This window comes from Symphodus melops (assembly GCF_947650265.1).
Source record: "Symphodus melops genome assembly, chromosome: 3".
NCBI classification, from domain to species: domain Eukaryota; kingdom Metazoa; phylum Chordata; class Actinopteri; order Labriformes; family Labridae; genus Symphodus; species Symphodus melops.
The window spans coordinates 12394938-12418650 of NC_136693.1; the positions used below are offsets into that span (position 1 = coordinate 12394938).

Sequence of the window (23713 nt, forward strand, 5' to 3'; positions counted from 1 at the left end):
GTGGAAGTGTTGCATCCTCGCTTCTGCACTGTAGCATTACTTGTAAGAAAGATAATAAACACATTTTTGTAATTTACTCATAATCAGATCAGATATTAGAATTTAAACAACATATCGAACATAATATAGATATGAGGAGAGTGAAATTCAATTGATTGTATATGTATAGGCATTTACAGCCATGCTTACCTCTTCCTCCATTTATTTTGTGAATTTTTTTCTGTTGTTATTCTTGAAAGGATTAATAACAGCTTAATTGTAAAATATTCCTTTATTATAAGAGGCATATTATTACATTGAGCAAATCAACATCAGAAAAGTTTTTATCTGTTCCTATGTTTTGTTATAATTGAGAGAGGTTTTTTAAGTAGGTCATAAAATCTAATGCCTGTCAGAGGAAAATAATGCAGGTTCCACATGCATCAGCATTCTTGTGAATGAATAGAGCTGGATGAACAAGCAAAAGTTCACACAGACAGAAAGAGGAATAGATGGGATGAAAACTCAGGATTTCGGTTTTATGAGTCATTGTTGTTTTCATATAGCTCGGATAGACTTCGCTTCTTGCCAGGCGTCCCTGCTCCCACATCTGTGCGCGGATAGGTTTGTAGTTTGTGAATATCCTGGGAAAGTTTGCCCAGCACACAAGTGCTTAAGCCAGTGCAGCGCTTAGATATGGGTCTATCCACGCTGTTAGAGACAGAGACAAACATGCGGAAACAGGCTTACATCAACTGTGGCATGCAGATAATTATTATAAATAACATGCATGTTGTTTCTCTGAATTATTATGTTTACAAAAAAAAGCTGCGATAAACTAAGATTCCAATTCAAATGCATGCTAACAGATGAACCAGGCATATGAATACAGATCAGTCACCAAAAACATGTTGTAGAGTTATCATGCTATCATATCTGTCATGCTATCATGCTTGTTCTTCGTGTAAAAATACATAATATCATGCTCTCTTCAGCTTTAACATAAAATTTTAAATGAATGAATAAATGTGATCCATGCATGTGGAGATTATGATGCTGAGTAAACTATTTGTATATACCTTAATTATTTAGCAAAACAGCAAAGATGGAGCTGTTGGGCTTATAAACACATGTTGTTATAAGTGTTGATGGGATAGATAGATACCCATACCTGAAGCCATACCTGTTTCCATCAGCTGACTGCTGGTCTTGCTCATTTGAAGTAATCTGCATAAACTCCTTCATAGCTCTGAGTAGCTTTTGTGCATCATCGTCGGAGAGTGTGACTCCATCTGATATAAACTCCTTACTAGATCAGAATATTAACAGGGATAGGGTTTCAAGGCAAAGTTTCAAAGCGTTTGTTTTTCCTCTTTTGTTAAAATAATGCGCCAACAACATTTACCTGGAGGGAGCTGCCTGTGAGACATACATCTGACAAACCATGAGTGCATAGGCAAGAAGGAAAGTCCAGAGTTTTAGCATATTCCCGGCTCTGGAAAACAAGGTTAAAGAAAAATTGCTTTTTGTATAAATATATATATATATATATATATTCTCTTTCTATTTGACCCTCTTTCACTGACTACCTCTCTATTAGTGCTGCTGAACCTGTAGATGTTGACAGAAGAATTATTACTTATATAGGGATACATAAACTTTGCCAGCAGATATAACAGCAGCTCCATGTCCATTAGCAGAATCAGGAGCAGCCTGTGCATGCAACGCCATAATGCCACTTGTTAGATAGAACTTCTATTAGTACAGTGAGGTTTCAAGGTCACTCAGTGCTCACCTTAAAAACTGCATGATTGTTTATATCTGTAACCACATACTCCTAGCAATCAATGAAAATATTTATTCAAACTCACCTCAAGATTTCAGATTCTCTGGTAGGGAAAAAGGTAAGACTCACTTGTGAATCTGCTGAACACTCCCCTCAGTGCAGGCTTTTATATATGTTCCCTAAGGGTGTGCCTGTGCCAGAACTTAATCATGCTCAATTGGCCAGTCAAGCATTTTACATCCAATAGTTAGCCAATCACAAGTCCCACGTCACTCACAGCAAGCCAATAAAATTAGTGGTACACAAATGACATCAATGTATTGAATCTGTTCCAAGCTTCATTTACACTACTGCCATCCTTCAATAAGAGTTTGTGGGACTTTAAAACAATTAGGAATTAAAAAAAATCACTGACATTTAATTTTCTTTGGAACTGTAGACACTTTAATGTAGACCAAACTACTGCAAATCCTCTGATATCGAAGAAATTTTTTGTGATGTACTGATGGTCAACAATTGTTTACATAATTCAGGAGTTATTCTGTTTCTGAAAATATGTCAATAAAGATCCAACAGATCAGCAGAGCAAATGATGGGGGCAGCATACTTCTTTAATCATATTGACTTAAAACATTTTTTTTAAATAACATTATTTTCACATTTTTAATCTTCTAAAGTTGGAAATGAAATAGAGTATATTACCATTTAGCAATCATAACAGTGAGCTGTGCTTAAAGTGTCAACTGAACTCAAATGGTAATTTAGTCCATTGTTGAAACAATTGAGTGAAGACGTATTATAGGCTAGAAATTTGCAAAAATAACTCAAAACAACAGCATACAATTACAGACTTTGGTTTGAAATACCCTAAAAAAAATCTAAAACTACCAAAAACAAAACATGTTAATCTATTTAACATATTGTGCAGAGATTGTTTGGGTCTTAGTTATATTCTGCTGCTGTTGCTTCAATGTAACATTGCACCAATCAAATGTACATTTTCATAGTCATAGTAATTCCATTCTCTAACTTCTTATTGGACATCTTTGGACCATGATAGTAAGTGCCAAAAAAAAACAACCTTGAAGTTCCTATTTGTTTGCAACATTTTATATTAGAAAATGTTCATATCTGGATAAAAGAAACCCTTTGCTATGAAAGCATAGCTTCACAGTGAATCCTTTTCATGGATAATCGAAACCTTACCTCAGATTTCTGTTGTGTCCATCCGGTTGCTCTAAACTAATTACTGGGCTGTTGGTCTCTGGCTATCTTCTAATTTACCTTATGTAACAGTGTTGGATGATTTAGTTTAAAGCATCCAACCCCCCAGTTAGTTTGTGTGTAAGAAGGAAACTCGTTGGTGTGGATGAGCCTTTTAGTGCTATTAAGCAGATCTTCAGGCTTAGTGTCAGGGGCACTAAATTAGTGAAACAAGATGTCAGTTTGATGGACTAAAGATTTTAGATGCAACATGAGTACTTTGTTAAGAAACATGTTGTTTTTACGTTTGACTTATGAGGTAACTGCTTCTCACAGGACATCAACCCAGTAGACTACATAATGTATTTGTATGTAAAACCATAAGTATTTTACAGATATATTACAAATCAGAACCAATTACAATGCTTACAATTTCAAAAATGAAGTTAGAAGTTATTTTCTCAATATTTTTAACTATAGCTCATGTAAACAATCTTTTCTTCTCTGATCTGAAGGATGTCTCTCCTTGAATTACAAGAACCACGTCAGCAATTAAAGATCCATCTTATGCTATCCTCCGTCAAAGTAATTCTTCCTTCCACACTTTTGGACCCAAGTTGCTCCCAAGCCCCAATTCACCCCTGCATGCTCTGAGCAGGGACATCAGTTGATGCAGAGAAATTGCATTCCAAGGGGGAAAGGTTTATTGTCAAGATTGCAATTAACTCACACTGTTCACAGTCCCTAATGTTCGGCATGAATTGGCCTGGAAAATTAATTACAACACAGGAGAGCATTCATGACGGAGAGGGCAACGTTATGCTCACTGCATTGCTCATCAATGACAGCCTCAGCTGAGTCAGTGTGAATGTGTCTTCACCCAAACAGAAGCAGGGCCCTTCTTGGCAGAAACTCAAAAACCCCCAAAGAGAATTTCCTTCAAAGCTGTCCCATATCGACACCTTACTTTATTTTATTTGGCAGAATGAATTGATCATGAGCTGGAATGATCTCACAATGGGGATATATAAAAGTTAACACAAATGCATTTGGAGAAATGCAACATTAGTATACATCAGTCATCTGCATGATTTTTATCCTCCAGGGTTGTGTGAGGCCATTAGTAAGTTTCAGAGGGGCTCTTGAAAATGTTTTTGACATTAAACACAATTATAAGGTGAGCATGACTTTTATAAGAGAGCAACCTAGAGAGTGTTTATTCAAGAAAAAGGGCCTTCTTTTTGTATGAAATTTGGTGTGTGATTATGGGGAAAGACGCATAACCGTAATTAGAGATGTATTAATATTTAATAATAAAATTAATATATAAAGGCCAAGGTTGGATTTGAACGCACAGTGCGCTGCCAAGAGGACTATGGCCTCTGCACAATGTGGAAATGGCAACATTTAGTTTCATCCAAGTAAACTTGGAAAGTGGGAAATTATCTTCACCAAAAAAATAAAATACAGCTGAAAGCCAGGGGTAGTGGAGAATACACACATAAACGATGTACGACTGTGTTGTTAACCTACTGTATGAACATGAAGTACCTAAAACAGTTCTCAAATTTGTCTTACAACTAAAATAGAACATGCAATTTAACAAATGAGGTTCCTGGAGTTATCAGCATGAGGTCAAGTATCCATTAGCAAAAGGACTTAAACTTGTTGCTCTCCATTAGAAAAGGTGGACATCCTGAGCTAACATTTAAACACCTGGCCAATGGATGCAGAAGGATTACAAGACCTCTTCATCTTCCTGCAAAAGCTATTATGTTGTCAGCAAAAAAAAAAAAGTTCTGGACAGCATTAGTACTTCCAGGGAAGGTCAATAATTACATTTCCCCATACACATTATAATTCCAGTCATCCGGATGGTAAATAATTTACTGTAGAATGACAGTAGTCAAGGGATCCGCCCAATCACACATGCACATAGTCCACATGATAGCACAACAGGAAGAACACTCTTGAAATTAGCTTAATGTTAGGACTGATGCTGATCTACCATGTGTGCCATAGCTGCATGACAGCATTAAACACTGAGGATAATGTTGACCAATCATGCAAAATAATGTACACAGCACCACACCATTTATAGGTTATTATCTCCAAATCAAAATCAGCTTTCTTGACTAGTTATGTTTAACACACAAGGAATTTAACTTTGGTAGACTGTTCTCTCTTTGTACAAAGAGAGCACAACAATTAAATAAACAAACTCTAAAAATGACTAAATAAGATAACTGCAGAGGTAGAGAATTGCAAAAAAAATCTACAAGTGTGTATATATATATATTATAGAAAGTGTTACAAGTAGTATTTTGGTAGTATGAGGCCATTCTGGAAAATGTTGCATTTTTATTAAACGTAAATCTTCCTTTTACGAAGCCATCATTTGCTGAATAAGTTAATTTTGTACTGGTGATTCATCTGTTGATAATTAAAGGGATTTGCAAGAAAACTCTAAATGAAGAGACGGCAATAATGATAAATGGGAAAAAGAGGCCTATAAAGCATTTTTTATGCCCAAGTATTAGTTAAGCCCTGAAAGTCAACATTGTTTGTACTCATTCATTTTCTGTAGCTCATCTTGAGCTAAACCAGTGGCGGGAGGGCTAAGCAAAGATATTCTGAATATACTGTACCTTTCAAACATAAAGAGAAGACTTCTCTTCCTCCAGCTTTGTTCTTTCCAGCTGCTCCTATGGTATCCTTAAGCATTTCCAACCCAGATGGTTATTTGACCCAGATGAATCTTTTGCACATGTTTATAGTCTTCCCTAGTTCCGAACACCAGCTGGACATGAAAAAAAAAAAACTCATTCAAAACAATTCACCTGGTTCAATTTCAATGCTGTGAATCAGCTGCCACACTGCATGATCCTATTTTGGGTTTACTCTTCTGATCTATGGAAAGCTCTTTTTGGGACTAAAGTTTTGAACTAGTTTGACTTTTAATTGTAACTCAATATATATACAGTACCGGTATACTGAAAACCCAATTCAAAGATGCTATTTATATGAAATTGAATATTTTCAGATAAGATTAAATGCTTTGCACACCAGACCAAATCTCAGAACAATTCCCCTCAACAAACAGCTAATTCCATCACAAAGCTGTTTTAACTCATACAACTTCACATTTACTATCTTTCACTTCTCATTTAACAACTGAACACCCTGTAGTATTGGACAACATTCTCAGCTGTAGATTAAAACAAGTTTCCCTCTTCCTTTAAATTTCCAAGGAATAGTACTTATGATGGTGTCAAATATTAGGAGAAAGAGATGGAGATGGTAACAAATAATAATATTACAACTGTATTTATAAATCACTCTGGGTACATTTTCCTGAGATTATGTTACAAAATATGGCCCCCAATATACCCACCTGGACACTGGTGTTGCTGGTATTGGTATTTTTATGAACCCAACCAGATGATACAGCATGTTTGTTGGATTCCAGCTCACTGATGTGTTTAGTGTTTCCAGAATATTTTTTGAGTCTGGGGATCTGGCTGGAAGAAAATAAGTAATTTGCAAGAATGTCCTCGTGAGATAGTCCTGACAAATCAGAACTTTTGGGAGGGGTCTGTAAAGGCCATTCAAGGCATCTGAGGGGAAAAAAAATGCTTACCAGCTGCCTCAGCAGGAAGGAACGGCTGAATAAACAATGTTACGTCTAATGAGGAGTGAGTCATGATGAAGTGATCACACAGCAGAGTGGAGAGCAAGGCTTTACAAAAGTGCTAATTGTTTATAGTTTAAAACCCCTTTGATTAGATTGTTAATAATCTTGGTTACCTTCTGAAAGCATTTCTTTTCTCCAGTTCTGTCTACCATGCAGAAAAAAATGTATGAAATAAATGAATAAGGAAATGAATATTAGAACAGTGCTTATAGTCTATAAATAAAAAGGTTTTCTCCAGTGTGTGTTTGGTAATCTACCATTACCTAGTCCAAGGTCTTATGTATTTGAATATCCACAATCTTGCACTCTTTGGACCAGTTCAGGTTTTTCGGTAACAAGCTTGAAAAACACCACCCAAAGTCTGGAATGTGGTTCGCACCACAACCTTTAACCTCTGACTATCGGGCATGACCTAACCTTTCACATGTTGAGGTGAAGGAACCTGCAGTGGCTTACTAGGGCAAAGTTTATTTGCTTAAAAGACAAAACAGGGTAACACACGAACATGCGTTACCAGGGCTTTTTACATTGTGAAAAGTAACTAATTTTTTTGGACTTATTTGGGGACTGATGCATACTTTTTAAATTTCTGTAAACTGCAGTAATAACCTCTGATCTTTCATACATAAAGACCATTAGTACATTTTCTATGAGCAGTTATGTGTGTTTTTTCATTTTCTCACTTTTAGTTTAGATATTAGTTTATATAAATTACATAAAGAGAAAAAATACTAGTGTGCTTGCTTTCAAACAAATTGCAAACAGGTGCAGGACAATAAGGTATAAACTGCAGAAGATTCTTTAATAACTTCCTTTGGATCAAAAAGTTGGGAGCTGAACAATGTGTAGACCTTTCTCTTTCTTTTACAGTTTGCATAAATTCGACATTTAATGAAAGACAACGCCAATAATGTATAAGTACAAAGAAAAAAAACAAGCATGAAAAAAACATTTTTATTGTAGGAAGTAAGAACTATACAAAAAGTACATTTTCTGTCAATGATACTGTACAGATAGGCTTTTTTACTCACCAAACATCACTTTCATGTTATTCCTTGTAAATGCTCTTGCGATGTGCATTGTTTAGTTTGTTTTCCAGTGTAGTCGGATGCCAGTTAGTATGTTAATGTTACATAGTCAGAGCAAAAGAATTCATTGACCTGAAAGTATCATTTTCTGTGAAGCCTCTTTCAGTGAAATCATAATTTGGAATCTTTGGGATCCCATTGATGTCTCAATTGTTGATCTATCTTCACAGCAAAATGAGCTTCACAGCTCCTGAAACACCTCATGTGCCGTCTGCTGACAGTCCTTGTATGCAGTAATAATGTGGGTGGAGTCAGAATTACATGGAGGCTCTTTTCAGCCAGAATGTGGTCCTTAGATGATACTGGGATCACCTGCTGTCTGACATCCACACTAGTTTGCTAAAGTCACTCTCTCTTTTTCAAGCCGTAAGCAGTAAGGATAATGGACACAGACGCCCTCTCATATTGTAAACCTGATGCAAGAATTTTTAGCTGGTTATGAAACTACAAGTGTGCAAAGCAAAACAAGACCATCAGAGGGAAGACTGTTTTTTTCTATATTGTCATTATAGTTTAAATGCCTGAAACTGCAGCTACAGGGTAGGTGTCAGAGAACTAGAGTAAACGCATGCCACTGGAGCTTTAAGAGTAGGTTTAAAACGTTTTGGTTTTGACAAAGCTGTAGGTAGAGCTGACAAAGGCTTGCCTTGGACTAGCTCCAATGCTGCTCAGGGAATCTTCCTCTTTCATCTCTCGGATCCCTATAAATTATTGTTGCAGACTGTCTGCAGACTCACCTGTTAGAATTGTTATTCTAATCTGTTGCAATAAACCCATGATTTCTAATGTTAGTCATTTTCAAGAATTATTACTACTTTAAGTTTTTTGTTATCTTTTTCTCTATTGCCTGTCTCTCCCTCTCTAAACTAGTCGCAGATTGCTGCTCGCCAGTGAGTCCAGCTTGCTGATTATCTGCATGTTACAGTACATGGGAGCTGTCATTGACAATAGTGCTAAAAATGTGCTTATGGTGGATTATTGTTTGGTCACTCTAAATAATTTTAAACAGGACTGCATAGAACTGCACAAGATATTAGTCATGTCAAAACTTTTGATAATATTAGGTGCAATATACTGTATATTGAATTGATTAACTGATTTAATTTACTCTTCCCTTTTCTATCTCTGTCTCAGCTTTCAAAATAACATGTAACAACTAAATCTTTAAGCAAGGTTAAGACAATGATCAATATGGTTGGTAATAACATAACAACCAGTACAGAGTTTGCATCACAACAAAATTATCAAAAAAAGTGAGCTAACATGCTGCTTTTTGGTCAGCAGTCTGAATTGCTAGCTGGGCATAGCCACACCGAAATACAAATGGTTCTATAATGTTTCTTATATAGCTTGTTTGCTTGAACCTATCAGGGAAATGAAACATGACACATCACAGTAGGCTGCACGACAGGGAAGTTGGTCCCAAATTCACATTTTTGTAGCTTATAGTTCGACATATTACAGAGGCATTTGGCTTGACTTGATATCGAGGCGACCACTAAACAGTTACTCAAACTGGTGAACTACCACCCAATTTATCAAACACTATTATGTAAGCAGATTGTCTCTAAAATGCCTGCACTGCGTTGTACCCCTTAAACTGTCCATCATTCTGATTTCTGCTCCATATGATTTTACTATTGTAATTGGCCGAAAAAAAAATGAGTGTGAATTGAAATCAGTTTGAACCAGAAAGAATACAAATGTTTCTGCCACAGCGAATACAGCCTTCGCTCCCAGATGTGTCGGGTGCAGGCTGTTGAAAGTCTGTAAGTTAAGGACTTTGCTGACCTTCTCAGAAGTCGTTGTTTTTTTTCCTTCTTATCCTATTTCAATCTGTCCCCCTCCCCCCTCATTCAAAACTAATTAGGTTCTGATGCATGCATTGTATTGTGCATACCAACTTTAATTCCATTTAACCTTGATCTGCTTCCTAAGAAAACTTGTTGAACTCAAACCTAAGGCTTATGCAAAACATTTACCACGAGATGAAATGGCATGTGTAGCCATGAATCTGAGTTGCCTATATGAACAGTATTTCACACTTTTATCCATGAACTTTGTTGAGAGTCCATCCATTTGCTTTAAAGCCAGCTTCATAAGAAATATGGGCAACATTTGGATAAAAAGTTGGCTTTTTTAAAACTTGTATCTATCTATCTATCTATCTATCTATCTATCTATCTATCTATCTATCTATCTATCTATCTATCTATCTATCTATCTATCTATCTATCTATCTTTTTTTGTCTACATCTTTTTATATTTCTTCATATCAGGAAATAACCATCCAATCTGTTTTTTATTCAGACAGAGGTGTTCTCAAAACAATGAATTGTTCAAGGGGCTATTGGTTCAGCTGAACCCAGTCTCCCCTACTCTATTTAGCTTATTTTTAGAAACATAATTGAATGATTGATGTTAAACACTTTCTGTACACATGCATTCCCGTGCTTGACTGCAAGTTTGTGGGAGCAAAACGATATTTTAAAGGAATCTTTACAACTAAAACTAGTTAGCATTTTACACCTTTTGATTAACTAAAAATTGTTACATGCTTTATTGCACCCATGGTGGATCAAAAAGAGCGAAAATCCTAATCCAGTAACTTACTAAAAGATCCGGATAATTGATCAAGAGCCGAACAAAGTTCACCAACAGCTGACTCTGACTTTCTGGCCAATCTTCGCCTTAGAGGCGGGGGATAGAAATGTGCAAGATGATACATATGTGCTTCAGTCACTCTGAGAAGAAGCCGAAGTAAGCAGGGGAAGTTGAGCAGCAAAGAACCGGGTTTTGAAAAGATGGCTTATATTAAAACTCCGTCTCTGATGCCGGTGTCCTGCGCGCAGGCTCTGCTCGGTGTGGTCTGCTTGACTTTCGCCCTGCTCGCCTTCCTGCTGGTTCGCCAGCTCGTCAAGCAGAGAAGACCTCCGGGCTTTCCTCCTGGTCCATCACCCATCCCTGTGATAGGAAACATTATGTCTCTGGCCACCGAGCCGCACGTATTCCTCAAGAAGCAGAGTGAAGTTCATGGACAGGTAACTCACACGCAGCCTAAAGCCTATTTATAACTGATGTACTTTTTCTAAGCGAGTGCTCTGCGGACTGTGAAAGAAGGCATCACCATGCGCAAGAGTGTTAGACTCTCGCTTCACACACAAGGACACACTCACACCCACTGGGAAAAAGTTATGAAACGAACAAAAGAGACTCGCCCTAGCATTTGGCAGTGTGAAGAATTTGCTTGGAGTGGAATAGCTGGACAATTGTGTGGCTTAAGAAAATGTAAGTGTCCTCTGAAAAACACTGAAGAGCGCACACTTTTTTTCTTCTTCTGGCAAAACATTAAAGTCTTTTTTTTTTTTCTTTTTTTTTTAAGTTTAACCCAATTTAGGTGCAAAGCTACATCTTACAGAGATCAGTGTGTGGTTCATCTTCTCATACTGTGAGCTCATCTTTAGTTTTCTGCCCAAAATAAGAAGTCACAAGAAATGCCATTTGGTTGCACATGTAAATATTCTTTGACAGGTTTTAATTTGCAAAAATGTTCATGTTAAACATGTTAAGAAGCAGAACAGAGCTCATCTGTTCTGTATCTTTCAGATTTTCAGTATAGACCTTGGAGGCATCTTGACTGTGGTATTAAATGGATATGACTGTGTGAGGGAATGCCTTTACCATCAGAGTGAGGTGTTTGCTGATCGCCCATCACTGCCTTTGTTCAAGAAAATGACAAAAATGGGTGGTAAGATGATGTAATAAGATTACCATTCACACTTTTTTTTTCCACCAGTGTCTTAAATGGAGCTTCAGTTGAAATGCAAATTCATTTGACTCCTTTTTCTCTTTCTCCTTAAAGGACTTCTTAATTGTAAATATGGCAAAGGCTGGATAGAACACCGTAAACTGGCTTGCAACTCTTTCCGATACTTTGGCAGTGGCCAGAGACAATTTGAGAGGAAGATCTCTGAGGAGTGCATGTTCTTCGTCGATGCCATTGACGAACACAAGGGAAAGCCCTTCAATCCAAAGCACCTAGTGACCAACGCTGTGTCAAACATCACCAACCTGATCATTTTTGGACAGCGTTTCACTTATGACGACCGCAACTTCCAGCACATGATTGAGATATTCAGTGAGAACGTGGAGCTAGCTGTTAGTGGCTGGGCCCTTCTATACAATGCATTCCCTTGGATTGAGTATGTACCTTTTGGGAAGCACCAGAAGCTGTTCCGCAATGCTGCTGAGGTGTATGACTTCTTACACGAGGTCATCAACGGCTTTTCTCAGGGCAGGGTACCACATGTGCCTCGCCACTATGTCGATGCCTATTTGGATGATTTGGAGCAGAACGTAGGTGACCCCAGTTGCTCCTTCTCCTATGAGAACCTCATCTATTCAGTGGGGGAGCTCATTATAGCTGGCACAGAGACCACGACTAACACTCTGCGTTGGGCCATGCTATATATGGCCCTTTACCCCAATATACAAGGTCAGTTTAAGTGGGAGCATTTTCCTGCAATGTGAACATTCTACCTCTAATGTGACCATGACAAAAAGTTAATATGCATCAGGTTGCTACATACATGTAAAGATTTTGTAATGCTACACATGAATACTGTCTGTTTTTTTCTCAAAAGAGAGGGTGCATCGGGAGATTGACAGCGTGCTGGCCAATGGGAGGGCACCCACCTTAGAGGACAAGCAGAAGATGCCGTACGTGGAGGCAGTTTTGCACGAGGTCCTTCGCTTCTGCAACATTGTACCTCTCGGTATTTTCCGCGCAACCTCTCAGGATGCTAAAGTAAACGGATACACAATACCCAAAGGCACCATGGTGATTACGAACCTGTACTCTGTGCACTTTGATGAGAAGTACTGGACAGATCCAGGTGTCTTCTTACCACAGAGGTTCCTGGATAACAACGGGCACTTTGTGAGGCGTGAGGCCTTCTTACCATTCTCAGTAGGTTAGTCGCTGTACCTTTCTGTCAAATTCTCTACAGCAAACACTCTTTCAACTATTGAGCCTGTGAGTGACAGTTTCCAAAAAACATTTCTAACCATCATTTTTAATATCGAGATAGACAAATATTCAAGGCCATTTTGGACATTTAACACAGTTGATTGTCCATGAGAGCAGTATTATCTAAAAATCCCCAAGCTCAAAATAATAACTTTCAGAGATATGCTAAATGTCTAAGCCTTTGCTGCAGTACGTTGTTTTGGTCAAGTTCCCTCGAGAGCTATGTTATAAGAGGTTCTTGTTTCTTATACATCATTTAAATCTGCAGCACCCACAACCTCAGTCAAACCAATTTCTCATATGTAGTGTAGCGTGTGTTGGCTTGCACTTCTGAGGACTTAAATACATTAGCCTGATGTTATGGCTGTTTGGTGTGTGTGTGTGTGTGTGTGTGTAGGTGTCTAATTCAAAGAATTGTCTTTTTTTTTCAGGGAGGCGTCAGTGTCTGGGTGAACAGCTGGCCAGGATGGAGATGTTCCTCTTTTTCACCACTTTGTTGCAGAGGTTTCATCTCCAGTTCCCTCCAGGAACTGTTCCTACTGTCACTCCCAAACTTGGCATGACCTTGCAGCCTAAACCGTACTCTATCTGTGCCATCCGCAGGTAGCACACAAGTCCAAGTTCAGGACACACTCCTTATTCTAAGTAGCAAACATGAATTCATCTCAGCATGTTCAGCTGTTCAAGCCAGAACTATAATATTTTGCACAGAAATGCAACCACAGGATACATGTGCATACAACTGTGTCACTCTGGACTGCAGCGTCCAGTTCTGGTGTGCTACGGTTTCTCCAGGACTTCCAACGAAAAAAGTAGCTCTTTACATTGTTAATCAATTAGTGTTAATTTCCTTTACTGAGTACTTTTGCACAATACTTTTAAGCATCAGGAGAGGTGATAAGACTGTGCTGTAAGTACACCCTGGAAACATGAGTATGCTATTGATTTAGTTCTTAAAAGTTACTCTGAGCCCAGAAAATGAAATGTCTATGAACCTTGGTGCTGTAGCGACTGGTTAGTTGTGTCAATGATTGATAGTAAGTACATCCATGATGGTTCAAAGCTCTGCCTTCTCAGGACAGCTTCAGGTCAGACAGATGACACCACGGATTTGTACGTGTGAGTCGAAACGGGACTAACAGACTTTCCAAGAAAGTTCTGAACACTATGTATCAAAGCTGGATACGGGCCAAGATTTACGTCACCTGGACTGACTCTGACCCCTTCTCCAGGTATAGCACTTGATGGAAACCCTATCTCTTGGACGGCATATGCACCCCCTCCTCGATTTCTAGAAACTGACTTTGCAACACTGGTTTCTGCTAAATGGTGCTTATCAGTACTAACACAGTACATTTGTGTTTGATGTTGATGTGTGTTTGTCCTTTTTTTAAAGGGTTAAAAATACTGTACTGTAATGGTTTTTGTGTATTCATAAAGTATTTCTTAAGATTTTGGAAACACATTGTCTTTTTTATCTGCTAACAGATTAAAGCAGATTCTGAATTGTACAGAAATCTGACATTTACCACCCAGATTATTTCACTAAGTTTACATTCCTCCTTATGTTTCCACTCAGCAGAGAAATACTGTACAATTGGGGTTTAGGCTATCTTAACTGCGTTTTTGATTTTGTTTTCTTCTCCACCAACTCCTGGGGGAGAAATGTATGGCTCTTTGCTAACTGTATGCTCCACTACTGCAGCATACAAGTTGCCAACTTTGTGTGTCAGCCGTTACATGCTAGACATGTTTTTAAGAACTCTTGAGTCAAGGTGAGATTTTTGACAACGAAAACACGTGTTTAAGAGCACATAACAAAATGGTTTAGAACAGCAGATTTAAAGGCTCTGCGCTTCAGTTAAACCTCTGCTCAGAATGAAGTTAGGTGGGCAAACACACATGCCCTATACAGTCGATCAGAGTAAGATTTAAACCCCTAAAAAGTACAACAACATATAGAGTGAAGGAGGTATCAATCACACAAACTTTAAAAAACAGAGGTCTAATCAGGACTGGAAGTGAAATGGCATTTAAAGGTTTACAATAGTTGTCTGTAGTTAGAAGGTTACTCTCTGTTTATTTGGGCTGGCATGGATTAGAAAAAAAGGCAGTGTTATATAACGATATTGCGATTTTTCACAGACAGACACACCAATAAAAATCAATGAGAAGTTGTCATACTTTAGGAATGGTGTTTTATGACAGCTATAAATAAACACAAAAAATCTGATGCCCCCACAACATAGATAAGGGTGAATGGTTACATCAGACAAATGTACGTATATTGATGCTACATAAGGGTAACAACCATTCATAGATTTATTTATGGCACAATCATCAGAGAACACTGTGGTTTGAAAGACAGCACAGTGACAAGCCAACAGACTTTTACAACTTAACGAGCCAGAATATGTCGGGTCGGGACCTACCAAGGTTTTATGATCCAGCATGGGTCCACGTGAAAAAACAAACAAACAAAAAAAAAAAACTAACGACGGAGCTGTCAGAATGTACATGGCTCTGACCTGAATCCAACTCTGACTCTCTCCAAAGGTCGCTGCCACTTTGAGCCTGGTGGAGTATTTGACCCAAAGGTGTTTCTCTTTGCATGAACAGTACTGGAGCCCAGAGAAAAGTTAGCCTATCAGCATATCATAGCCCAGAGATCACTGTATGCAGGTAAAGTTTGGCACTAGTTGGGTTCGAATGAGACAACAGTGATAAAGAGCGAGAATGAAGAATACAAGAGTGGTTATGATACAGAACAAGGAGATGCTGAAACCAAGTGGAAAACTTAAATCAAAAACACCAAACCCCACATTTCTACACCTGTAAATAGAAGTAGGTAAAAACTCTGCAAACACAACAGTTATTACAGGATCTCAATGTACAATATGTCAGCTGCGTGTAGAAAAAAGATGCATTCATTTAATTATTTAAAAAATATATATTCATATGCACATACTCTTTTGTACAGCGGCTAAACACTTGTTTGGTATTAAAATGTGCACACCTGTATCTATTGATTGTTTTTTAAATATAACTCCAGATTTTTCTGATAAGGTGATTAAAGAGCTAGGCAACAACTCAGCTTCCCTTTAAAAAAAACCCATCTTATTCTAGTGGAATGCCAAGAGTTTTTGGAGACAAAAATAGAAGTAGTAGTTTTTTTAACCTGCCTTGTGGCACATCATAATATACAAACAAAACCAAAGTGAAATGAAACCCTGGATCCCTTCTTTACAAACTGGCCGAGGTATGGGTTTGGCATAAAAAAAAAAAAAAAAGAGGAAAAAAAAAAAGGGGTGAGCTTTAAATGTGTCTAAAAATCAATGGTTGTCTGCTGTCAGAGTAGACAAAGTACTGTTTGTTAAAAAGTTACTTCATGTCCTGTTGAAGAACTGCAAACGTGTACAATGAGTTGCTGCAGAAGCAACGTTTGCAGTCTGCTGACAATCAATAGAGGCTTTTCTCCAGTGAGGTTGTAGAAAGGTTATGCAAACAGTGTCTGAATGGCCACGAAACGACACATACTATAAGATCCTCTGTCACAAAGGATTTCAATTATTTGAATTTTTGATTGTAGTCACGTTGTTCATCGAGAGATTACAAACTGCTTCAGTCACTCAGATTTGAATTTTCTTTTTATGTGTATTATATATTGACATAAAATCTTGCAAAAATTAATTATTCAACTCTGTGTGATATCCTGAGTAACCTTAAAAAAAATACTTCGAAAAAAAAAGGAGGAAAATGAAGAATCCATTCATTGGAACAGCACTCCTGATCTGAATTAAACATGTTAAACACCAGAGGACATTTTTTGCTTATTAGAAGCCAACCATTACTGAAAGGACACATATACATACACACAAATTACACACTGAAATAATTAAAAAAAATGTGCTCTCTTTCTCCATACTCATTTTCTCTATCACATTTCTGCCCCAAAATTATTCACACACTCAATAAAATGAAGCGAGGGGAGTTAAAGGAAAGGAAAAAGGGTGGTACACATGAGTAAAAGCATCAAAAATGATGCAAATATAATGCTATCTATCAGTCAACATATCAATAATGTCTCTGTGACTGAGTCTTATACAGTGTTTTGTGTCACCAGCAAGGAGAGAGAACTACACAAGCCTAGGCTCTGGACCTATATAGACTCAGTTAAGGTTCAGACAGGCACAATTGATATACATATGTGTGTATATATAATCCAAAAATATACCTGACATTAAGACTGAAACAGTCTCAGTCTCTTGTCTTCCCATGTTTGAACTGTTCACTTTGGTAAAGGGTATCAATCACTTCATGTTGCTTGCTTCATTCATTTTTCCTCTACCTCTCGTTTTTAAATAGAATCGTTTTGTACCTAAGGGAGGTGTAAGCGCTTTGCATTCAAGGCAGCATCACAGCCAGGTCACCTTGGAGGGCACGTAAATGTCGGACCCCGTCCACAATCTACTTCTGCACCGTATCTTCTCAGTTCTGGTGCTTCCCCCGTCCCCCCCCGTCCCCCCCCCCCCGTTTTTTTTTTGGGACTGCGTGCACTCGATTCTCCACGGCGTAAAAGTGCATAGGAGTTGGGCTCCCACTGATGCAGCAAGGATCCGCTCACAGTAGTAAGGCCTTTTTGTTTCTCAAAAAAACAATGTGACTGCGAAAGCATCTGAGTGTCTGCACAGTGAATCTTTTTAATGTTCGTGTGTGTGTCTTTGAGAGAGATAGAAAGAGGGACCAAACTGTATTTTATGTGCATTCGTCAACTGTATGCAATTTCTGTTTTTGTTGTTGTTGTCTAAAGGCAGGTTTTTGAGGGGACACGTGTCTGCATACTGCCTCTCCTCTTCTTTTTCACTCATCTCTGCTCTTTCCTTCGTCCATTTGCTACTGCCGCTCCTCTCCCTCCTCCTCCTCCTGGATCACCTGGATGTCGTCTGACGGAGAGGTGGGCAGGCTGGCCGGCAGGCTGTCTGCCTGCTGCTGCTTGCCAAGCTCTTTGCTGCTCTTCTCCTCCTCCTCGATGGTCTTCTTCCACACCTTGTGGTTCTCTGTCAGGTGCTGCATGATACTGCAGAACAACCTGCGGCGCTTCTTCCTCCTTTCTGCAATAGGGAAAAGACAAAGGCATGTTTCAGAAAATCTAGATAGAACATGGGAAGTGTGATCATATGTTACTGTTTATTCCTTACAAGTAAAGATCCTGATAGCTAGACTTGAACATTGAACAGCCCAAGCAGCCCTTATTATATAATAAACACTTTTAATAAAGTGTATATTGTACTCAAACAGCTGTAGGCTATTACAATACGTCCTATATGGTAGTGACATAATTACAATGTGTGTGTGTGTGTTTTTGTGTGGCACAGAATTAATCTCAATCTTAAAACATAAGCTTAGTATCGAGAAACAAGCTAAGTTAACGCTAGCAAATATATATTTTTTGTGTTTCTTCCAATTTATATCGTCCTTACTTTAAATTTAACTTTGACACTCACACGCAGCAGCGCACTGATCTCTTTTGCTGCTCTCAAACAGCAGTTAAAGTAGCAGCTTTAATCTATATTTTTTTTGCTATAAACTAAAGTTTTGGAAAAGAGGAATCAGGTCATGGGACGGTACACTTTACAGGGATGAGCTGTTGGTGTCTTACTTGGTGCCAGCTCATCTTCCATTTCATCATCCTCATCTTCATCTTCCTCTGTGTCATCTGAGTCCACCTGTCCCTCCTCGTCATCATCATCTGATCCTTCTTCATTAATCCAGTGGCCAGGCAGAAGTCCAGCAGCATCATATGAGTTACAAAGTGGTCCTACGATATGAGTGATGAAGGATTCCTGTAGCTTTGCCAGCTGCGGGGATGAGCGATCCATGAAGGGGCTGATGGGTAATCCCAACTGAGCTTCCTCATCTCCCTAAAGAGATAGAAACAAGATTAAAATAGACACAACTATTTAGTAAGGAGCTGTGACTCAGACTACATGAACACAGCAGAAATCTCTGTTTTCTTTTTTTTTGGGTATATTTCGGAGTTTGTTTCATGTGGACCTTGACGTTTAGATAAGGAGTTCTTTGAGGTACAAAAAAGAGGAAATGCTCTCATGTAAAGTATTTCTATTCGCTGAAGTCATACTAAAAGGTCAAGTTTAATGGAATGTAGAGATAAATGGCTGCAGTCTCTACCTGCTCATAAAACTCATTAACGATGCCTTCTGTCCACTTGAGGTGCAGGTCGCGAACTTTGGCTGGTCCATTGATGTCTGCCAGCTTGATACAGACTTGGCACACCAGCAGTCTGTCGTTCTCATTGGTCCAATCAATTCCTGGACTGTTCACATCATTCACCTGTTAACAAACAAAGTTCAATGTTTTACACAACTGGTCAGCTGTTGTATCCTGCATCCTTTTTCTTTTGCTTAGCACTGCTACGAGAAATTAGCGCACAAACTGTTAGGATTTCACCATGTCAGACCTTAGCATTGAACTCAGCCAGGAAGTCAAAGTGCTTCTTGAGGTCTGTGGCCAGTATGGCCTCGATGACAAGGAAGCGAAAACGCTTGAACTCCACGTGGTCAAGGTTGACCAGGAAGTTAAACTCCGGCCGGGACAAGTAGAGGCTCCAAGCGGACGCAGCGTGGTGGTTCTCCAGCACCGACCTGTCGTTGTACAGTACTGCCTACAGTGCAGAAGAAAATCAGAACATTGTAATGTCAATATTACATTTTCTGACATAATGCGACTTTGAATTAATTAAAAACTAGAAACAAAGCTCTCAATAAATGAAATAAAAAGGACTTGAGGGAATTTGCCGAGCCCGTTAGTCTTCTTTCATAACCTAGTATAGCTGAAGGAGAACAGGGTTAAAAGCAGTTACAGGGACACATTAGATACCAAGAAAGGCTTAAATGATCCACTTTACGGGCCTGGTGGTATCAACATCATGAGAAATCAATAGGTTCAGGGTTCCCTCTCCTTTCTTTTAACCAATTTCCTGGGAATGGGACAAAACCCAGACAGAGTGAGTGCTATCACTGGTCATGTTGTGAAAAAACAATATTTACTTTGGGGCGAGTGGTTTACCTTTTCACCACCCCTCTGGAACTGACCATGGGATAAACTGGTCATGTGACAGTGGGTAGAAATCACATATTATGGGAGTCGCTAGTTTAGCTCAGTCGGTAGCGCACGCCACCCTTAAATAATGGCCACTGTCCTCGTGGCTCTGGTTGCGACTTCAACTCCCCGTCCTGACAACATTTGGAGCTCGTCATCGTCCACTCTCTCCTCACCATTTCTGCCTATCTGCAGCTGCCACATAACATACAGCCTTTAGAAGAATCTTTATAAATGACTCATGACGATGAAATTAAAAAGTGATATGTATAGCCTATCTTAGCGTGAGCGATGTATTGAAAAGTAATGGAAGGAAAATGTTGAGTCGACAGTTAAATCTGTCTGATATCTGTGAGATATCAGTGGTAATATGCTTTTAATATGTAAAATGTTTTTAGATGGACACATAAAACGTGAAGGGGGAGAGTCCTTCACAGGTTTGTCAAAATAAAATGTAAAAATTCCATGAAAAAAGAAAACATGAAGCTCATGTTTCTGCGGGTCTATGTGTGGATAACTTGAAGTGGTGAAAGGTCCGGGTGTCTCAGTCCACATATGTAGCACCCGTCTGGGACCACTGACACCAGGTTCACACTGACAGCCTGAGTAGCAGATGCCACTCATGGAGCATCGAGCGTGTCTTCTGGGTGCCTATGTTAAAAGTTTTCGAGCAGACCTACAGCCACCAAGAGCAGTGCTGCAGTGAGCTTCACCGCTAGAGAATAGAAAGCATGTCTATGTTTCCAGCTAGCTGCCTGCAGTTGTTGGTAAAAATAGAGTGAGAAAAAGATCCGATAAACCAGTATATTACACCTTCGACTAAAGTTTAAACTTCTTTATCAGAATATAGAACATTTAAATCATCAGGGACATGAAATCATTTCTTTAAATGTAAAACTGGGTCTTTCAGATTTAGAATCATCTCTAAGCTAAATACAAAATTATAAAGCATCATGAAACAATGTGGAGCCATAGGTTATATATTGCCATCATCAGCGATGACAACCGTTCTGTGTGGACACAGTTACAGCGTGTGCGCTGTCCGTTTAGCGAGGCAGTCATCACAAACTTGTTTAAGTGTCTCCAGGTTCAGAAAGACGGTGTGTTTTTATTATGAAGGAATCGTCTCTGGGGCAAAAAACAATGATGATATATTTGCCCTTACTCTGTTGGTCAGGAAAGAGCAAGGTTACAAAGCACAATAAAAATAATGACCTGAACCATAAAAAAAAGATAAATTAGAAATGATTGAAAGCAAAGTAAACATGTGAGAGCCCTCAAGTCACTGGCCGTGTGTACGCAGGGCCCACGGCATACGTTCGCGATGTTATCAACTTACTGGATATGTATCCTGACAGGAAGGGTCCCAGAAACAGTTCAAAAATAATCTCACGTCTACTTATGCATATAAGCTATCTCTTCGTACGACAGTTGTCCTACAGAGTCCTTTCTATAAACCTGCACAGTGATGACCAAATATCTTAAATGATTGTGTTCATGAGCTTAAACAAGTTGAAGTGAAAAGCATTAGACACTGTATCGTACCTGAGGTGCGTTAGTGGCTACTAGAAAGGCATTGGTGCGACCGGGATGATCATAGTCGTGCATTGCGGCTGCTACATAAAGGGCCATCAACTCGAGGGCGGGTATGTTCCAGGCCAGGCAGCCGTAGCTGTCATCAGAAATCGATGAGCTTTTGGAGGATGCGTAGGATATCCTGCCTGGAGAAATCCCACTGTCTGAGTCTACAACAAGACAAGATGGATCACAGCGATAAAATAAGATCATGTCTGCACCATGAAGGATGCTTATAGAATGATTGGTCCAACACTCATTAAATAGGTGTGCCTCCATTTTCTCACAGGCTTAAAACCAACACATTTATTTCACATTAACCGAGTAAGAAGCGAGATTCTGTCTTTCAGATATTCCAGTTATGTAGAATTTGATTCTCAGGAGGAAAACATGAAGTCATATAAATCAGAAAACATACTTTGCGAATAGCATCCCACCTGTATCACTTCCAGTCACATGCTCACTATGAATCTGCTGGAACCCAGGGATTGGTCGAGTGGTCAGGTACCAGACAGCGTGGAGCACATCAGTAGCATGGACTCGATTATGATCTGTGTAAAAATCAATCATACGTTAAATTAGTCTATTTTGCTGCGTACACCAGCAACCATTTGTGAAGAGATACATTGCTAAAAATCTATCCTTAGCCACACAGTAACTCCTCGATAAAAACGTCTTTGAAAACACATCCACACTCATATAAGTGCTACTTATAAACTATAACATGATATAATATGAGGCAAAACACTCACAGGGAATGTCCCTGTAGCCATTTTCCAGAGCACAGAAGTATGTCATGAACTCCCTCACTGGGATCTTGAAAATCTCAAACAGACATGTGTCCTGGAAAAGCGTGTATGTCACCTGAGGAAACACAAGCCAGCTTTTAAAGCAGAACAAATCAGAACACCAACCAGCGTCATCACTCACATGAACAACATTAAAACAATTAATTAACATTAAAAAGACTTTCAGCATTATTTTCCAACAAGGAAGTCCCTTTGTGTTAAAATACTGAGATTTATATAAAGGGAAGAGATTATTATGAATATAGTCAAAAACAAATACCGTACTCAACTTAATTTAAAGTTACAGTTTTTTTATGATGAACCCTATCTGTTTCATCCGATCCTGTAAATCTGTGCCTCTACACTTATTATGAACACGTCTTACTCGAAACTCTTTGTGAAACTGGGGTCTCGTTTATAAAACAGTGCGTAGAGTCCAGGGGGGCCAAAATGGCGTGCGGCCAAAATAATTCAGATTCATAAAACAGTGCTTGCACACAATTTTCCCTTCATAAATCCCGATCCTCCTGGAAAAGTGCACACATGGATGAGCTTTCACATTCTACACGCCCACATTCAACCTTTAACTGTCAACGCAAAGCTCCTCATGAATGAAAATGCATTCAAACGAGCTTGCGAAGGTTTCCAGCGCTGGATCACGACGACAACTGGAAGTAAGCAGTTCGCCTCACTTTAACATATTATTTATCTGAAGTTTGACCAATGAACAACAACGTTGGCCACATTTCATTGTGGCAAACTGTGACTAAATAGGCCTAAGGATCATTGCTCGTTTTTGTGTGAGTCTATTTCGGATCTCTTCACCAGTGATTATGTTAGTCGACATTCCTCTGCACTCCGGGTGAATGAAAGTGAGATAGCGCTGAAGAAATATGTGGCAGACTATTTATTTGGTCACTTTTCATATTGAAAGTAACTTATGGTAAAAAGCTTACTTCATGTGCACATATTAAATGAAGCTGTCCGTTTTAATGATTATGATGATGTGGATCTGTCAGTAAAGTTTCATATTCATTAAAATTAATATTGCGAGAGACCTCAGTATACATTCTGGCAACAATTCATCACCTCGCCATCTGTGTCGGCAATTTCCCTTGCCTCCAAAATGTATGTAAGCCCGGGTCACTGGCACACACATTTCACTGTCAGGTTTGTTTTTATAGATCACAAACTCTCCATGTGAAATGGCGTACGCCAGTTTCAGGCCCCATTTCGTGCATATACAATGTTCATAAATGTGACCTCTGATGTTTGTTTTTTTTACAACAACTTACACTGTTCATACCTATTCTTTATTTTTTTGAAACAAACGAGAACTTAGATAGCATATTATATTTTCATCAAGAGGCCCCAAGGCTGGAATGATCATGACATCCGACTTTTTATCAGGAGCTTACAGACTAATTGAAACACATCAGCAGAGTCAAAGGA

At 38.8% G+C, this 23713-nt stretch overlaps 3 protein-coding genes across 4 annotated transcripts in view; 1 reads left to right on the forward strand and 2 right to left on the reverse strand.

Annotated features, from left to right (window-relative positions):
- Positions 1 to 306: 306 nt before the first annotated feature.
- On the reverse strand, positions 307 to 7941 carry calca (calcitonin/calcitonin-related polypeptide, alpha). 2 transcript variants are annotated; one of them, XM_079339946.1, is made up of 5 exons: positions 7694 to 7941; positions 5617 to 5768; positions 1385 to 1474; positions 1163 to 1288; positions 307 to 690 (listed from the first exon to the last, which is right to left on the reverse strand). In XM_079339946.1, exons 2-5 carry the CDS (start codon positions 5625 to 5627, stop codon positions 519 to 521), a joined length of 399 nt encoding a protein of 132 aa, XP_079196072.1. In that variant the 5' UTR covers positions 5628 to 5768; positions 7694 to 7941; the 3' UTR covers positions 307 to 518. The 2 variants fall into 2 exon arrangements, with proteins under 2 accessions (XP_079196072.1, XP_079196073.1); XM_079339947.1 differs by lacking the exons at positions 5617 to 5768; positions 7694 to 7941 and adding an exon at positions 1851 to 1910 and having other exon boundaries at positions 1151 to 1288.
- Positions 7942 to 10510: 2569 nt separating this feature from the next.
- Positions 10511 to 14240, forward strand: cyp2r1 (cytochrome P450, family 2, subfamily R, polypeptide 1). Its single transcript, XM_079338881.1, has 5 exons — positions 10511 to 10791; positions 11357 to 11498; positions 11613 to 12245; positions 12394 to 12723; positions 13211 to 14240. The coding sequence occupies exons 1-5, from the start codon at positions 10555 to 10557 to the stop codon at positions 13384 to 13386; spliced, it is 1518 nt and encodes a 505-aa protein (XP_079195007.1). The 5' UTR covers positions 10511 to 10554; the 3' UTR covers positions 13387 to 14240.
- Positions 14241 to 17312: 3072 nt separating this feature from the next.
- pde3b (phosphodiesterase 3B) overlaps positions 17313 to 23713 on the reverse strand; it is a 39729-nt gene continuing 33328 nt past the window's right edge. The window contains exons 10-16 of the mRNA XM_079338882.1: positions 22226 to 22337; positions 21911 to 22024; positions 21444 to 21643; positions 19258 to 19461; positions 18969 to 19130; positions 18439 to 18700; positions 17313 to 17890 (exon numbers count right to left, since the gene is read on the reverse strand). Of these exons, the coding sequence (XP_079195008.1) occupies positions 17673 to 17890; positions 18439 to 18700; positions 18969 to 19130; positions 19258 to 19461; positions 21444 to 21643; positions 21911 to 22024; positions 22226 to 22337 (1272 nt within the window). The 3' untranslated portion in view covers positions 17313 to 17672. The remainder of the gene's footprint in view (positions 17891 to 18438; positions 18701 to 18968; positions 19131 to 19257; positions 19462 to 21443; positions 21644 to 21910; positions 22025 to 22225; positions 22338 to 23713) is intronic.

Coding starts and splice junctions, on each gene's coding strand:
- calca (XM_079339946.1), bottom strand. Junction 1,289..1,384: donor TCACAGGCAGCTCCCTCCAG/GTAAATGTTGTT, acceptor ATTCTGATCTAG/TAAGGAGTTTATATCAGATG. Junction 691..1,162: donor CAGTCAGCTGATGGAAACAG/GTATGGCTTCAG, acceptor TGTCTCTAACAG/CGTGGATAGACCCATATCTA.
- cyp2r1 (XM_079338881.1), top strand. CDS start 10,555: ATGGCTTATATTAAAACTCCGTCTCTGATGCCGGTGTCCTGCGCGCAG. Junction 10,792..11,356: donor AGAGTGAAGTTCATGGACAG/GTAACTCACACG, acceptor TGTATCTTTCAG/ATTTTCAGTATAGACCTTGG. Junction 12,246..12,393: donor CCTTTACCCCAATATACAAG/GTCAGTTTAAGT, acceptor TTTTCTCAAAAG/AGAGGGTGCATCGGGAGATT.